Consider the following 16,242-nt stretch of genomic DNA (forward strand, 5'->3'; position numbering starts at 1 on the left):
TGGAGTTGATTATCCTATGCAGTTTGGAAAGATCCATGGCCTTTTTTAGGTGATGTCTACATAAGCATTCTGAAATGAGTCAACCGAAGGTGAACCTGGGAACACGGCCGCCTCAATTGTAATTAATGACTAAAATCTCCGACTTAGCCTCGATCATTTTTCTTTAAAAGTTAGAGATTAAATCAATCTAATAATAGTAATAGCTAACTTTTTATAAGCATCTCAAAATGACCTTGGGAAGCAGCTTCTACTATCAACTATATATTAAATATAATCTGAGACTCTGGATGTTAAGTGACATCGCCAAGGTTAGTAAATGGCAGAACAAAGAATTCAAAGCAAGTTTTCTGACTCTAGAGCCTTTGGATTTAATTGCTGAGCCATGGTGCGTCCAGAGTAGCCATTTGCTGTCATAAATACAACTGGAAGAAAGGAGAAAAAAGAATTGAAAGTGACTGGAACTAGTTAGCAGAACTCCCAAATAACTTGTTCACTTTTTAGTATGGCAACTGTATTTGATAATGTTTGTATCATCATAACACATTTAGGCTCTCAGGAAATGCTTGTAGACTCTTTGAAGTATGTAGATAATTAGCAGGTAAGAGTAAATAATAATAGTAAACAATTCCATTGTGTTTATTATATACCTGGCATTGTTCTAAGTACCTGACTTTTGAGTCATGTATAAAAAATACAATAAAGTATATAAAGTACATTAATCTGAAGTGTATAATTCAATGGATATTTGTATATATATACAGTATTTTTAAACTCCAGAAGTTTTCCTGTGTCTTTTTCAATTCAGTACCCTCCCCAAGTTTACTTCTATCATTACCAATTAGTTTGGTCTGTTTTTGTACTTCATATAAATGGAATCATTTATACGTGTGCTTCTGTTTTTGTCTTTTTTTACTCCACAAAAATTTGTAAGATTTTTCTTTAACATATATTTGTGACTCATTGTTTTTATTGCTGTGTTGTGTTTTATTGTATTAATTTACCACATTTTATTTAGTTCTCCTGCTGATGGACACTTTGTTTCCAGCTTGGAGATAATATAACTAAAGCTGCTAGAAATATTTTTGTACATGGGCTGTGGGGAAAATATATACTCAATTCTCTTAGATATAAATTCACGAGTGAAATGTCTGGGTCATAGGGTAGGCTTTGTGTTTAGTTTTAGTAAACACTGCCAAGTAGTTTTGCATGTGGTTGAAACAATTTACATTCTTACCAGCAATTCACAAGAGTTCCAGATTCTTCATATTTGTGTCAACACTTGCTATTGTCAATCTTTTAAATTTTAGCCCTTCAGGTGATTTATAGTACTATCTCTTTTTTCTTCTTCATCTAAATGCTTTACATTTAATCTCACAATAACTCCATGAGATGGGTACTATTATTTTTCCGATTCACAGATGAGGACATGGAAGCACAAAGTTGTTAAGTAACTTGCTCTACATTACAAAGCTAGTCAGTGTCAGAATGAAGATTGGAACCCAGCTAGTCTGGTTCCAGGGTCTCCATTCTAAAATACTTTGCTGCCCCATGGGGGCACTTATGAGAAATAAATATGTAGCTGTTCTCTAGCAGAATGCCATTGAAGCCCACAATTCTTCAAGCTTATGGATAGTAGCTTCTAGAATTTTTTTTCCATCATTCTTTACCAACAGTGATAATATTTACTTAATAACAAAAAATATAAATCATCGTAGCCTCTTCCAAAACTATTGTGTCAATATAAATGTCAGTTACTTTTGCCTTAATAAATATTAAAAGTAAATACATAACTCTTAAAGAAAAGTTGTTTGTGAACCATAATTTATGCTACATATAATTGGGAAACATTGGTTAAATATCAATCAATTTAACATTGATTTAAGATATTTGAAGAACTACCTGTAGAAGTTATCCATATTTTTAAAATTTAAAAGTGTTGCTATCTATAATTATGAGCATTCAATTTAATTTATTGTCCCTACACACACACACACACACACACACACACACACACACACACACTGTCTCATTCATTTCAGCAGGTGTAATCCTACACATTTTCTATCTCCCAGGTATTATGTATGGCTCTCCTGAAGCAGAACAATGAACAAAGCCCAGTGGTAGTCTATCTCATACAGATTACAATCTGATAAAGAGGAAGGAAGACTTCTCTATGGGCGTAAGTTCCTCCACTGGAAGACAGAATCAGCCACATGCTGCAGAACTGTCCAGAGTGCTCCAGATCATTGTCCTTAAGGCAGCTCTTCCATGTCGTCCAGATGCTTCCCAACAGATGGTTAAGACCAATCTTGATGACTGTCTATGCTACTTTTTTTTTTTTCTTTTTATATATGTCATTCTTTGGTCAGAGGGGAAGAAGCCATTCTGATTGGGAAACCATTCTCAATCACTTTCTTTAAATTTTTATTTTCTCCTTGCTCTTTTAAGAATTAATCTATACAATTTTCATCATCAAGCATACAAGGAAAGAGACCTGATGGTATATTAGTATAACAAATCGCCATAATACTTGTTATCCAGCTTCAACAATTAACGATTCATGATCAGTCTTGTTTTTTTAATACTCCAAGCCATATTACTTTGAAGCAAATCCAAGATATTACTTCTCCTGTAAATATTTCCTTGTGTATATTTGATGAGTAACAATCCCAACACCATTATAACACTGAAAAATTTAGCAATAATTCCCATTATCAGCAAATACCCTGTCAGCGTTAATTATTTTATACACGTCATTTTTGACTGTTTGAATGAGTGTCTAAATAAGGTCCACATGTTGCTATCTATTGATATGTCTTTTAAATTTCATTCACTCTGTAGATATTCTCATCTTTTTTGCTTTACTTTATAATTTTTTATCGTAAACCCATCACTTCCAACTTCTGGGTTTACAGTAACACAATGGAATACAGATATTGGAGAGTTTATTTTCTCTTCATCTTCGATATTTTGAAAGAAAAAGACCCCAGGACTGACATCTGAGCTACCCTTGGGAGGAATAATGAGGCTTCTTTATTAAGTAATGTATTTTTTGCACATCCAGCAGATATCTACATGACTGTTTATTTATGGTGCTACTGCACCGCTGACCTATCCAAGACTCTGCTCACCCATGTATTTAGGAAGATGAAGGCAAAATGGATCACTCAGTATCCTCAAGCTTCTGAGCCAGAACTTTGTCATTTTGACATGAATGGTATTTTTGAGGGAAAACTGTCTTGAAAGCAGTTTAAATGTAGCAGTAAATGAATATGAGTTGGAGTTAAGCATCTCATCAGCCAGCTCCACACAGCCCCCATCTCTTCCAGCCATTTGAAGCCATTTCTGCAGAACTTTGCCTAGTCAGTTTCACACAGGGTAGCAGCATGAGACAGGAATAACTGCTTTTGTATGCCTATACGTGTGCCTTTTCCCTCTATCATCCACTCGAAGGCATTTTGGAATTGTGTATGTGTTTTTTTTAAACACCATATAAAGCTAAATTGAATTCAATGCTAGTAAAAAAAAAAAAAAAAGGGTGGCTTATGTCAGAGACAAGGATGTGTTCTTTCAATTCTAAATGGAATAGCAAAAACCTGAATGCAAGGTGTTATTTCCTGCAGGGCAGGAAAAGATTATTTTCCCTTGTGACACTTCTTCTGTGTGCCACTCTCGATTCTCTCTGGTACTGCTGTCTGTTGTTTAATTGGTGTGTGTGTGTGTGTGTGTGTGTGTGTGTGTGTGTGTGTGTGTATGTCTTCATCTGTGTATCTGTTTATTCCTTCTATCTCCTTTACTGTGAAAATAGTATGTGCTAAATAAGTATTGACTGTTATACATTAGACAACATTTAAAGCACATTGTGTATATCAAGTCATTTAATTCTCACAACAATTCTTTGAGGTAGGTACTAGTCTGATTACCTTCATTATATGGAATAGGAAACTGAGGCAGAGAGAAGTTATTGGTCCTGGATTACACAAGCAATTAGGGATACAAACACTGGAAGTCTGGCCCCCACAGCTGTGCTTTTAACCAGTACTCTGTTCAGCCTCTTTGGAATCATGTATATGTTCACCTTCTGAACCACTCCTGGAACAATTCTATACCCAAGTTGTGCAACTTTGGACACATCCCTTAAAAGCCTCTACTCCTACATTTTATCTTTAAAACAGAGATATACCTAATGTAAGGTTTTTGTGAGATCAAATAAGATAAGATTAAATATCGAAGAGTGTGTGACCTAGAGCAGATGTTTCACAAATTTAATTGGATTTAACAAGCATTTGTTGAGCATGTAGCCTGTGCTAGCTCAGAGTATACAAGAATGACTAGGACATCCATGATTCATGCCCTCTGAATATCCTGTCTAATGGGAAGGTGGACAAAAATCTATAAAACAATGACGAATCATGACATGTACTTAAAACAAAACCTACTACTCTTAGCTTTCCTAGATATGCTGTGTGTGGAACTTGGGCCATAGGAGAAACTCAGCAAAGAGTTGGTGGAGAAGATGGACTCCAACCAGTGCTGAAGACTGTCACTCAACATGAATTGGAAATGCTAATGTCAGATGGAAGTGTGTGGAAGGCAGAGAGTCCTGACACAGCTGGCACCGCAGCTAATACAAATCAGAAGGGTAGGTAGGGTAGCAGTCAGCTGGGAGCTCGTCCCCTGGGAGCAGCATGAGCCCTAGGGACTCCATGGCAGAGGGAAAAATAAGGGGCACCATAAGCTGAAAGCTCCATGTGAGCTGTGCCTCGGCTGTTGGCCTAGTCTGGGACCGAGGACAATGTTCTTGGCCTTGGCGAGCTTCTGTCCCTCATTTATAAAAATAGAAGTGGTAATATGTACCTAGCAGGATTTCTGTGATTTTTATGCCAAAAGGTTATGAGCAAATGCAACAAGGTTCTTAGAAAAGTGCCTGGTATATTGCAATTATGTAGTGAATGCTAGTTTTTATTATTATTGTTACTTATCATCATTATTATAACTTTGTTAGTATAAGAAGGCATCTCTATTGCTGCCAAATCAACTAGTTTTCTTTCTTTTCAGAAGCCTCAGAAAAAGGATGTCATACAGGATTGTGATGTGGTAGGATGCTTCTGGTCTGGCAGGAAAACACCTGGGGCTTATTCTGCTCCCACGGGCAGAATGAACTTAAAGAGCCGCTCCCCCTCTCTGGGCTTCAATGTTCTTACAGGCAAAATCTTAGTTGAACTGGATGGCCTCCAAGGTCATTTCCAGTACTGGGTTTCTGTGAGAGTCTTCTGAGATTGTGCATCTTGACTACTGGAGACTCTCAGAGGAGAGGATTACCAAGGACCCATCCCCTACTGCTCATCGCAGCTTGACACAGTGGTTCTCAGGTTGGGGTAATTTTGATTGCTCTCCTCCTAAGGGTGTTTGGCAATGTTCAGAAACATATTTGGTTGTCACAACTGGTGGGGGGTGGAGATGCTTCTGTGGATAGAGGTTGGGGTGTTGCCAAGCATCAATAGTGCATAGAATAGACAACAAAGAATGATCTGGGCCAGAGTATTAATAGTGCCAAGGTCGAGCGACCCTTGCTTACCTTGTGTTTGCAGGACAATGGGAGTTGAGATGCAATTGCTATTATACTGATGTCCTCATCTCCTGTTATTTTATTAGATTTGTTAGGCATCTTGATCGTTTGAAGGAACTACGTACAAATTTTGCTATTCAAGAGTCTCTGCTTCCTACTCCCTCTGTCTCTTGGTGACATGAAGTTGGGAACAAAGGTGAGGTGTCACATGACAGAAGAGATGGAATCAGGGACACTGTAGTGCAGAGAGCATAAAGCAACTTATCTACAAAGAGGTCAGAAAAGGAATGGAAATGGATCATCTGTCTTGCTAAGGAGCTGATAGGTGATGATTCTTTGCACCAGTAATTCGTTCTCTCACTACTTATGGAGTACATGGTGTGTATCTGGCTCTGTTCTGTTGCTGGAGATACAGCAAAGAGCAAACTGGAACAAGTCTCTGCTCTTTCATGTGGAGGTTCCTGTACCCAACCCCTTTCCATCTCCCAGGCAAGTCCTACTAATCCTTCCAGACCTAGCTCAGAGACACCTCCTTTTTCTTATTCATCTGCTTATCTGTCTGCTTTCCTGCAGAGACCTGGTCTTATGGGTGCCTGTATCCTGGGCATCTTGACTAGTCCCTGACTCTCGCCAGGCACTCAAAAAATGTTTGTTGAAAGAATGAGCGAATGAGCAAATGAATGAATGAGGCAGTGCTTCCAAGACCAGTCTTCATGCAGTTTTTAATCATTTTCCCTTCAACTTTCCATTCCTGTCTCTTCTGTGTATGTTAGATTGGAAAGAGAGATGAGAAAGGTGAGGGGAGCAGGCTTCCTGCCGAGGTCTCACTATGGTGCATGGAGGTGGCAATCACTTGGAGAAAGGGAGCCTGCTGGGATCTGAGGGCATTTGAACCCAAGTGAGAATTGTGGATGAGGTGGTATTGTGATTAGGAACATGAAGGTGATCAAGAGAAGTAATGGTACTGGTAACTGCTCTGTTATGGGGAAATATTAATGATCTCCATAAAGATGGTATATGGCTCAAAAGGTATTATTTTTAGTGGGCATCTATGAGTTGTATGAATTAATAAGAAGCAGCTTGGATAGTGGAACTCATTAACTTCTCAAATCTAACTTATTTATACCGAATGTAAACCTTTCTCAGAATGTTGGCATCAGCCATTATAAATGACGCTACCAGTGTGAACTGTATTTTCTGGCAGCAACTGTAAACTATATTTTTGTCTGAGGGAGTGAGCGTAGGAAGGGAGTTTTTTGAATGCATTAGATACCTTTTTATTATAGGTAACTTCATCTTCTGTCATCTGCAACCCTCATTGAAACCAAAACTTCTGGCCCACTGCAAAAACATTTGCAACCAATCACATACTGGCTGTGTTTGTTAAACACTATTGTGTACCAGTTAATTCAGTTATTTTAGAATCATTCAAGTTGGTCAATGGTCTCTGGTCCTCGTCAATACGTTATTAGTGTTAATTTACAGTGCAAGTTCTGTATTTCACTTCACCAGCGAAGGCACTCTGGGGCACACACAGGGTTGATGGTTAAATTTGGAGCCACTTTCCAATATTAGTTCTCTCTTGTAAACCCCTTTACAGGCAATACTCCTCCGTTGTACAGAGAAGCCTTGGCAGTATGTGCTACCCCCCAGCAATTATTTAATGTAGGACATTTCTTTTAGGCTTTCAGTCAATCTGTGTTGTCCACTGAGATTTTTTTCTGGCAAGGATATAAAAATGCTGTCTTTCATATTATAATTTTTTTCCTGTTGTCTAACAGACATTTTGGAGTCTTGACTTTAAATAAATAATAAGAGTGAAGGGACTCTGTTTTCAGACTCGATTTGTTCCCATTCCCCCTCCACCGCCACCAATTATTGTATCACCTGCTTTGAAAGGAGAATGAGGAAGGGGAGTCAAGTCTGTCAGGTGTTTTCACATGGTATCTTATTTGAACCTTCCTCTAAAGTAGACACTATCATCCTGGTTATTCAGATAAGGAAATCAGGGCTCCAAGATAATTTGTAACACACCCCGTATTACAGGACTAGTTAAGTGGAGAACTGGGATTTCCAATCTAGACTTGTCTTTGCTTCAACCTTCTGATAAATCCTATCAGATAACTTTATAAGGGGAAAGGAAGGGCTAGAGAAAGGCTGAGGGAAGGCTAGAGAAAAGATTTATAACTGGAAAAATAGGAGAATACTAGACATAAAATGGAGGGAAAAAAGTTGAGGAATTGAACTATTTTCCACCAATTCAACTGATGGACTTCATGGAAGCCCACTGATCTGGTCCAGGAAAACCTTCAGAACTTTCTCATAGTTTCTTCCCATAGATCATGAACCAGAGCTTGGAGAGAGAGTCAAGCTCTGGTCAGGGAATTACCAGCATCCAATGTCCTGTATTTATCATCTTGATGGCACTTGAATTTTTGTCTCCCTTTGTAGGATGTGGAAGGACAGCGTAGCAAATAATTATAGTAATAAGTAACATTTATTGAGCATTTATGCATAACAGTTAAGCATCTAATCTAGTGCTTTTCTAACTACTTGCGGGAAAGGATCCCCACCCCTCCTATTTTTTTCTTAAAAATTCCAATCTGTCATGTACTGTTTGCCTTATTAAAATATGATGTAATTAATTAACAGAAAAATAAAATTAAAAATGGCATAGAAAATACCAGCCCCATAGTTTTATCATTATTAAAGTCAGTGGACATAAAAATTACTCTCTCAGATGTCAATTTCAGTACTTCTCTGATCACGAATTAGGGACATCAGGATACGGACTAGCATGTACTTTGAAAAGCCCTTCTTTAAGACACTTACATGCAATCTTTTTTAGGAGGCTTATTTTTCCCATGTTGCAGGAAAGGGAACAGAAGCATCAGAAGTAACATTCCCTTGCTACAGAGTTAGTGAAATGAGGAGCTGGCATTGGAGGGCAGGCGGCGGGTTCCAGAACCTTCCCTGTTCAACTCTTCACATTCTACTTTGACTCATAGTGCACAGAGCTTGAGGTTAGGATGGAATGAACCCTGAGCAAGTCCTGACTCTGTCATTTTGTACCTGTGTGACATCAGGATTAAATGACATCTCAAAGGCTCATAGATGGCCCCTGGCGTGGCGTAGGTGTTCAACAAATAGAAGCCATTCATTCTGACAAGGACAGCATTCCAAGTGGTACTTTGATCATGATGTAGGGTGGATTATTTGATTTGACACAGTTAAAATTCTACATGCCAATGGGTCTCAACTGTCACGTTTGTCAGAAAATGGTTTGTCAGAAGTTTTTTTTATTCTATGGAAGAAATTATGTTTTATTTTATTATTTTAAAGTCTCTGCCCATTTATTTCTAAGCCCTGTGGCATAAATGGCTAGCAATAAAACTTATGAAAATGAATTTTGTTTCCTTGGAGAGACTTGGGGTCCAATGCCTGGTTTTAAATTCTAGCTTTTCCAATTTTAGCAGTATGCCCTTGACTAAGTTACTTTATTTTTCCAAACTTAGGTCTCCTCATCTATAAAATGGGATGAAAATAACTTAATTATTTCAGAGTGTTGCTGTGAGGATCCAATAAACGACTACAGGCAACACACTTAGCATTGTGTCTGGTGGATAATAAGCAAATATTTGTGATTATTATTGGTGCTGATTGGTATGTTGGAAGATGGGGAACGTGAGAGTTCAAGGCATCCCCTTACTCATTACATGAGGAATCCTATGGCCTTCAACCAAAAACACTGTGTGCACATTATGGATAATATTAATGATTAATTATTATAGTGTTTTTTTTAGCACCTACTACATGTTGGAGGTAGTGCTGATCATTGCCATACACGTTTTGTGTTGAATTCTGTCAGCATTTGACTGATCAGTTATTAAATCTCAGGCTGGTTAAGTTACATGCTGAGTGCCCTATAGTGAGTATGTTGAGTCACTGCAAGTTGAACCCAGGATAAACCTGACTGCATCCTTCACAGTTTTCAGTTAATTATAGTCAGAAGCAAGACTGATCACAAATAACGAGATAACATTTACTTAGTTCTTACATTGCGCTGGGCCTTGTTCCAATAGTTTACATGAATTATCACATTTTATTCTCATACAGGGCTATGAGATAAGCACTATCCTTGTCTCCACTTTTGTAGAGGAGGAAGTAGAGTCAAGGGAACTAGAGCAGTAGATGGACTCAGGTAGCATGAACTGAGCTGAGTTTTGAAGGCAGAAGTCTGGTTCTATGGCCCATGTGATGCTAGAAATGGCGGGAGTTGGCAGGGGAGGCGAAAACGTGCATACCCATGCATCAGCCTGGGGTCAGGTGGGCACGATCCTGTGTTTTGGGTGAAATGTCTCCCCTGCTCTGGCTCTTGGTATTCTTCTTGGGAAAATAAGGGGACATTGGAGCCTCTTGAAAGTTCTTTTTAGCTCCTAAAAGCCTATGCCTCTGTAAGTAGGAGGATAAAATAGAGCTTACCTCGTATGTCTTTCTAATGGGTGTACCACATAGCTGACCCGTTAGAAAATAGCCATCATGTGAATGGCTTAATTTGTACCCAGGCCCTATTTCTAAAACTTTGGGGAAAGGAGGCAGAATGGGAGGCCCAGCAGAGCAATTGAAGACATGTTACTGGCTTCTCACTCAAGATTTAGTCCTGGGGCGCTGATTCTCTTCTTAAACACATACAACTGCATGGTCGATGCAGAGATTTCCCAGGCTGTGTTTCTTATCCTACAGCTTTTCCATATACCCTGCTCCTTAGACAAACTGCAGCTGATTGCCTGTTGTGCAAAGTGGATACTCCATGGTTCAGAGTGGTGGATGGACGATTATTTGGTGGAAGTGTGTACCTAAAGACTTGCCAATTTTCTCCTGTGGAGCCTTTGAATGTCTGTGCCGTTGGTGGTGGCTCATTTGTTGGACTACAGAATAAAAAAAAACTTATTGAAAACTCTAAACTTTCCATACTTATCTTGAGTATTCATATAAAAAGAGTTTTTGCCTTCTCACTTAAATGCAAAAGGGGAAAGGGGTCTAAAAGATGATTATACACACTTTTTATTCTATAGACAAGGAAGGTGAAGATCAGAGAGGTGACTTGGTCAAGTTCATGGAGCTCTGGATAGTAGATAATCTATACCAAGAGTTCCATCCACCTCTGAACCTTTACTGTGAATTTTGTGTGTATAAATGTTTCTCCAGAGAGAGGGTCTATGGCAGGAATCAAACGTTCATGGGCTCACAGATCATGCAAATGAATGACATGGTCAGGTATAGGACAATTGGGATTGATGGAGAGTGTGGCCAACAGGATGCCACGTATTTCATTTTCCAAGGAAAATTTGCTACTCAGTGTCAGTCAGTCATGACCACAAGGTACTACCATGACCCAGGACTACCAGACCTTTGATCTTTTCACGAGAAGCAAGTTTTCTGGATTTTATGTAAAATACTTTAATTTTAAGTGTTGATAATTCATTAGAAGATTTTTAAGATAAAGTGCATCAAACACAACATAACTTTGGATTGGACACAAATTATGGGCTACACAGTTGCAAACAGATTAATAACTCATAAGATTCTTGAAAATAACCATGATTTGGAAAACCCAGGGACATGTCAATTTAGGAAATGACAATTACAGCTTGAGGACATAATTTTCTCCTTCTTTCTCCATTGACTTAGATAATGACTCAAAAATAAAAATAAAATCACCTACACCTGGAGTTATGTTTGGGTCACTGGAGAGCAACTCGTCCTTCACTGAGCATTACACATATTTATGGCAATGTCTCTGATTCCATCTCCTTTTATTGCACTTGAGGCCTTGCTGACTTCTGTGCCACTTGAATTCTCATCCATAACTTCTTCCCTGATGACAACATGTAGCAGCAGGATCCATCTGTGAGGGGGTGAGGCACAGGACAGAGGTGACAGGCAGCTCTAAATAAGAATTAGAGACATGTCAAACTCAGTTAAATAAGAGAGATTATAAGGGAAAGGGGTCCGGAAGAGAGAACAGTTCTGTGACTCTTGGAGAAGGAGGAGAGAGCATTCCTTCAAGAAAGATGGGAGAAATGAATGTGAGTTGAGAGAAACTGGAGATTTTATCACTGCAGATAAATCTCTCCTGTACTCTCCAAATCCAGGGCCTTAGCTATGACATAAAGATGATGGGGTGTAGTCAAGTGTATTGAGACTCCCACAGATGTTTATTTGAAGTTCTGTGTTAATAAAATACCCAGTGCATCTCTCTGTTTCTCTTTCCTCATGCTCCTACTCTCTTTTTGTTAATTTTTCCCATTGAGCACCTAAAGAATTCCCCTTTCTAGAAAAGGCATTGCATTAACTCACTGTTCCAGGTGTAAAATGTTTAAGAAAGTCCAGGATGATCAGCATTAAAGGAGTAGGCATCATTTTCACTTTAAGGGAAGGAAATTCCAAATTTAGGAACAGCATAATTTTATCTCACACCTTTGTAGCATGATGTGTTTTTAGCTCACTTGTCAGAAGGACTTTATTTATCAGTATTGAAAGTACTAAGTAACATGTTGTTACTTCTGTAACAGGGGGAGATAATTAAATCCTACATGCTCTAAGAAATTGAGCCAGGGTCAGAGCTGTTTTGCATACAGCATGCACAGATTAGGTGAAAGTAGCCCGTTTCAACTGTCACTTGATATTATATTAGCTATTAGATAAATATTACAGAACTACAGAGCACAGCAGCTATTTGGCAGTGCTTCCCCATCCTTACACTGTGCGATGGCATGATCGAGTCCTCACTGAAGTTGGGATTACTTGATAAACTCAGACAACAGGGCAGCTTGACCACTGGCTAGCCTATTTAAATTACCATCACACACCATGATGCTTGGTGCTTTTCATTTCCAGAGAACCCTTGAAGTCTCTCTTTGAGAAGGGTTTGGACAGGATGAAGTGGGTCTAAATTGATGCCCATCAGAATTTAGGGACTGTCACACTGGGTATGGACAGCAATGTGACAAGACTGTTGAGAAAAGACAAACCCAGAAATGGAGTCAAGCCTGAAGACACAGGCAGACAGTGAAGGTGGAGGGAGGCAGGAGCTGCTGCCTGTGAACTAAGCTAGGGAAGAACTGGCTGCTGATGTAGTGGGAAGAGCATGATCTATGGAGTCAGATATACATGCATTTGAGTCTGGTTTTATCATTCACTTGCTGTGTGACTTGACTTAGCCTCTCAGCCTCAGTTTCTGCTAAGTGGGCTCATGGGGAGAATTATGTGGGATAGTCATGCAAGATGTCTCGGTTATGACTTGGCACATAGAGTATGCTTTGTACTTGCTGGTCCTAGCGGGATCAGGAATAGTGAGTTGTGTTTGAAAACAGAGGCTTCTTGCCATCTCTTCTTCTTGTCTGCCTGGTAGGTGTGGGGTGCCCATGGCTTCCAGCAGGTGATTACACCCAGAAGGAAGGCAGAGATAAGTGAATCATGTCCTTGTTTGCAGTATGGCCAGCCCAGCATAGCATTTTGGTTAAAATTTGCCATTTTAGTTGGCTTCACTTTGGACTGCATGCCTAAAGAAGCTTTGATTCCATCTACTTTGAAGGGTTGTAACAAAACAATCTCAGCTATTGACTGTGAGGGATGCCACCTGCTCTGATCACCCCTCATGCTTCACTTTTACTTTTCTTATGCCACTTAGTATTTCTACTTTGTGTTTTAGTGTTTGTGGGTTCTTAATCTCCTCTGCACCAAATCCCTGTGTGATCCAGCTTTGATGCAGTCAGAGAATCTAGTACAATCTCTGGATATAATAGGAACTCAACAAATGTTTGCTTAAAGGTAGGGGGATAATTTTTTGACCTTAGTTTCTCTTGGGCAGTGATAATATTATCTCTACTTTAAGTGTCCAAGGGAAATAAAACTTAAGTCTATGGCTCCAAGAGTATATATTTTCTGTGATATCAGCTCTCATGCCCTTGAGGTATCACAGCTAGAAAATTCTAAAGTCCTCAGACAACAGTGCTCTGAACACTACGGCAGGAAGCCCCATGTGTTGCACCAAGAGCCCACTTGTTTCTGCCTTGCTTTATTTGCTGGTAAAGATCTCAGTTGGTCTGTATCTGTTCTTTTTCTAAACCTGTCTATTCTCTATTAATTTTGGCTTCAACTTCTCTATGTGTGAATTAGTCAGTTTTTTTATAACTTAAGTCAGTTTGTGTTGAGTTTTTCCTGTAACTCCCTGCCAAAAGAATCGAACAGAATCAAAATTAACATCAGACTGGGCTTGGTGGTGATCATAGCATTTTGTAAGGCTGAGGCAAGAGGATTTCTTGAGACCAGGAATTCTAGACCAGCCTGGGCAACATAGCAAGATCCCATCTCCACATATAACTAAATAAAATAAAATAAAATAAAAACTTAGCTGTGCATGGTGGCATGTACCTATAGTCCCAGCTACACAAGAGGCTGAGGCAGGAGAATACTTTGAATCCAGGGAATGGAGGCTACAGTGAGCCATGATCATGCCATTGTACTCTAGCCTGGGTGACAGAGTAAGACCCTGTCTCTAAATAGAAAATTAATTTCATCTTGTGTATCCATTATAACAATGATGACTAATGCAAACCTATGACAAGTATTTGACAATACTCTTCAATAAGAAAGTAAGATCTTCCAAAGTATACCAATATAATAACTATATAAAATTGTGAATGTATATGCACATACAACATGAAATAATATTAACTAAAAATAGTTATATCAGAGTTGAAGAAATTAAGAGTAAATTATAAAATATTTTAATGCTTTAAGTTAGCATTTTAAATGTTGCCTTCTAATTTTTCTTCCCATCTTTTCTCAAAATAGTGAGTTCCCACAGATTAAGGCACACATCTTATTCATTCCAATTTCAAGTACAATTACTGGAATATTTTAGTTTTATATGCCAGAATGGATTAGAGTCTGTTGCAGTTACAAACCCCGAATCTCAATGCCTTAGAACAGCAAAGGTTTATTTCTTGCTTAGGCTTCATGTCCATCTGGGGTTGAAAGGGATATTTGGTCTGAGCCACAGCAGAACTGGGCAGTCACATGAATTGGGACCCCATATTTCCCCCCTTGCCCCAGCACTCTGGCTGCTCTTCCAGTCTGAGGCAACTGGTGATACCTACTTCAAATTAAGTGTGCTAGGTCCTACGAAGGGAGGTAGTCCGCCCTTCTTTCCCCCCCCCCCCTCCTTGATGGGTTGCTCACCATCACCACCATCACAAGAAACACTGGGCTCACCACCGAGTGCCTCTCATGTGCCAAGTGCTTTGCTGGCTGCTTAGAATCTGTCAGAGACAGAAAACCTCAGTCCTGAGGTGCTTATGTCTCAACGGGCAGGGAAGAGGGTCCATCGAGGAGTGACGAACATGGCAAGTAACTGATGTATATGTTGGGAAACGTTGGGAAACCGAATGCTACGGGAAAGGGCAGCAGGGCTAGGGGGAGACACAAAAGGAGGGAGAGACAGAGCTGGAGAGAGAGGGGGAGAGGAGAGATATACACGCCCCATGACAGAGACAGAAACCAGAGACAACAGAGAAAGAGGAAAGACAGAAACTTCGAGCGACAGCGAGGAGATGCTCAGAGAAAGGGAGACACACAGAGAGCCAAGCAGAAAGACAAGAGCAAGGGGATAGGCATGCCGAGAGGCCAGGATTCTACCCCTGGGCTCCATCGAACCACCTGAAGTTTGACCTACTCACTCCTCTTCCTGGTCCAGCCTCTCCTGCAAGTGCAAAGCTGCTGTCACCATCTTTGTGCCACCCACAGTCCAACACTTTGCCATTTCTCCTTGGCTCGAGTCTTCTAGTACCTTCTTGCCGCACTCAGGATAAGGTCTGCCCCTAAAAACTAACCATTCCCTGCCTCTCTGGCTCAGCTTTTGCCACCACCCCTGCACTGGCCACATTGCACTAAGTGACCTTTCTTAGAGATAGAGCTTCTGTGTCATCTACTCTGCACAGGCTTCTCCGACCAACCCACTTCAGTCTGCGTCAGGAGCCCATTTGAATGGGCTCCCACTAATTCATCTCACACCTCGGCAAACTGAAACAGAGATGGCTTGTTACTGCCAGGGAACACATCTGGTGAAATTAATCTTTACTAAGGTCTGGGCACTGTGCTGAGCATCTCGTGCATTATTACCTTATCCAACCCTCCCAACAACCCTTTAAGGTAGACGGATATTGTTATCTTCATTTTAGAGGTGATAAGGCTGTGGCACAGAGAGGTTTAGGGACTTTCCCAAGATAACCGAGCTTGTAAATAGCAGAGCAGTCTGTTGTTCTAACCTGAGCAATCATATACAAACTGTGCTTCTTTTTAACTTTAAAGTGTCACAATTTTTTGTGATATTTCCATGACTTCTTTCTCTCTCCCCACCTTCTTACCCCCCAGATGATATGTACTGTGAACTACTCAAGGACTGGATGAATATCTTTGGTGCATAGCTTAGCACCTGGCAGAGAGTCGGCTCTAAGTACATCTCTGAGGAAGGAACACATATGTTACTGTTAGGATATCTTCTGAGTGAGAGGGCCAGCAAGTGATCTGTGTATTTCTTAGCTGTGACTTTGGAAGACCTGGGTGACCACTGTTCAGTGTAAGCCTGTCTGAGATCGCACAGAGCACCC

General features: G+C 39.9%; 1 protein-coding gene across 3 annotated transcripts in view; it reads left to right on the forward strand.

Annotated features, from left to right (window-relative positions):
• The window catches only part of PPARGC1A (PPARG coactivator 1 alpha), a 462,550-nt gene that overhangs the window by 221,526 nt on the left and 224,782 nt on the right, over nucleotides 1-16,242 (forward strand). Inside the window, exon 1 of one of the 3 annotated variants that reach the window (XM_008053900.1) lies at nucleotides 2,127-2,179. The exons of the other annotated variants lie outside the window; for them this stretch is intronic. Within the exon in view, the coding sequence (XP_008052091.1) occupies nucleotides 2,174-2,179 (6 nt within the window). The 5' untranslated portion in view covers nucleotides 2,127-2,173. Of the gene's footprint in view, nucleotides 1-2,126; nucleotides 2,180-16,242 lie in introns of those variants that run through there. 3 annotated transcript variants of the gene reach the window in all.

Source organism: Carlito syrichta, unplaced genomic scaffold, assembly GCF_000164805.1.
Source record: "Carlito syrichta isolate Samal-C Ts95f unplaced genomic scaffold, Tarsius_syrichta-2.0.1 Scaffold288844, whole genome shotgun sequence".
Lineage (NCBI taxonomy): Eukaryota > Metazoa > Chordata > Mammalia > Primates > Tarsiidae > Carlito > Carlito syrichta.